The sequence below is a fragment of the Olea europaea genome, unplaced genomic scaffold, assembly GCF_002742605.1.
Source record: "Olea europaea var. sylvestris unplaced genomic scaffold, O_europaea_v1 scaffold769, whole genome shotgun sequence".
Classification (NCBI taxonomy): domain Eukaryota; kingdom Viridiplantae; phylum Streptophyta; class Magnoliopsida; order Lamiales; family Oleaceae; genus Olea; species Olea europaea.
Genome location: NW_019266107.1, coordinates 180,546 through 182,270, shown reverse-complemented (window position 1 = coordinate 182,270; position 1,725 = coordinate 180,546). Strand labels below are relative to the sequence as shown.

Genomic DNA, 1,725 nt, shown 5'->3' with positions numbered 1-1,725 from the left:
TGTGTGTGTGTGTGTGTGTGTGTGATTTGAATTCGATTTGGAAGTAACTGAACTCTAATTTAGGGAGAGTATTCGAATCCCAACACTTAACTGTTGCGTTTGCGGCAAAAATCTATGCCTACAATTTGATCTTTGAAGAGAAACAAGTTATATGTAGATGGATTCCTAATTGCAGTTTTTAGCATTTAATTCTATGGCCGCGTCTTTTGTTGATGTTTCTTTATTGCATCACGACAATTATTGTACGATTGTTAGCTTTTTGTTTATTTATCATGGAATTGATTTTGTTTCCATTTGTAATGAACAGGGAAGTGGTGGTTACTCGCGATCCAATTTTCAAGTGGCTTCATCGCCACCATTTTTTTCGGGGTCTCCACCCTCCAGGGCCTCAAACCCTGTCATCCAAGATGAGCAGTTTGGAAACAGCAATTTTAATCCTTTATCGCCTGCAATTGAAGCATCACCACCTCCACCTTCATCAGCCCGCAAGAGTAGTGGTTGTGTGAGGGTGAGTTTTGGGCACAAGCCTGCTACAGTGAGGGTTGAAGGCTTCAACTGTCGTGGGAATTGCAGCATTTCTGCTTTTGCTTAAACATTCTTCAAATTCAAGAGGAAACTCATATCCGAAGAGGGATTGGTTGAGTAACATCAATAACAAAACAATGGGGAGATTTTTGAGGTGGAAGGGAACAATTTGTTTAGTAATGTGTATATAGAGTTTGCCTGAAAAAAGAGGGTCAATTTTTACACAGTTTTTGCGTCGAATGAGTCCTTTTGTGTATATGTAATGAGGTGAGAAAATAAGAAACTGAAGGGGGAAAAGGGGCAAACAACCCTTTTCTGGGCTTCGTAGGATTTTTTTTTCCTTTTTTTGTGGGCGACTTTCATAGAGAGAAAAGAAGAGTTCGTCACTCTTCACCTTCATTGTAATTTATTTCGAAGGCTTGGAGAATGATAAGTGTTTTGGGATTTTAAGAATTTCGATTATCTTTTAGACGTCTGCCTCTATTGTGAATAATAATGTTTGGTCAGTTGGGTTGTACATCTACATGTTCGACGAGATTAGGGAGAAACCCAAATATTTTATAATTTTATATTGTTCAATCTTGTCTAGTGCTACGTATGGAAAGTAACGTTCGATGAGATTAAGGAGAAATTTAAATATCTCAATCTTGTCTAGTGTTACATACGGAAAGTATTGTTTGTTAAATTATAGACAATGAATCATGCAAAGTTTGAATAGAATGGAGTGATAAATAAATCGGTTATGCTACGTGTACAATTAAAATTGACAAGCACATATGTGAGAGGGGAGTCCACGTTAAATAAAAAAATTGTGGATCCTCCTCCTATGAGTGTATTGTACAATTGGGATTGTCCAACTAAAATAATTATAAATAATAACGTTTGGTCGGGTGATAGTACTTTTCGTGTCAAGATTAAGGGGAAACAATCTCAGTTGACAACTACACGCATGAGGGAGGGGGTCCACGCTAAGGGCCTGTTTGGGCCCGATTTTTTCACCCAAAAAATTGATTTTTTGATCGTTATTTCACTATTCCACCCGACATATTTGACTTCTTCTCTCACAGGTGGACCCCGCTTTTTTCCTAACGATCAAAAAATCAATTCTCAAAATCATTCCCAAACAGGCTCTAAATAAAAAATCATGGATCCCCTTTTGTGAGTACGTTGTACAGTTGGAATTGTCCAACTAAAATAATT

The 1,725-nt window shown here is 37.6% G+C and overlaps 1 protein-coding gene across 1 annotated transcript; it reads left to right on the top strand.

Annotated features, from left to right (window-relative positions):
* The first annotated feature begins 15 nt into the window (after positions 1–15).
* LOC111391237 lies at positions 16–1,042 on the top strand. The gene has a single exon (XM_023016404.1). The coding sequence runs from the start codon at positions 194–196 to the stop codon at positions 590–592; it is 399 nt and encodes a 132-aa protein (XP_022872172.1). The 5' UTR covers positions 16–193; the 3' UTR covers positions 593–1,042.
* Positions 1,043–1,725: the final 683 nt, after the last annotated feature.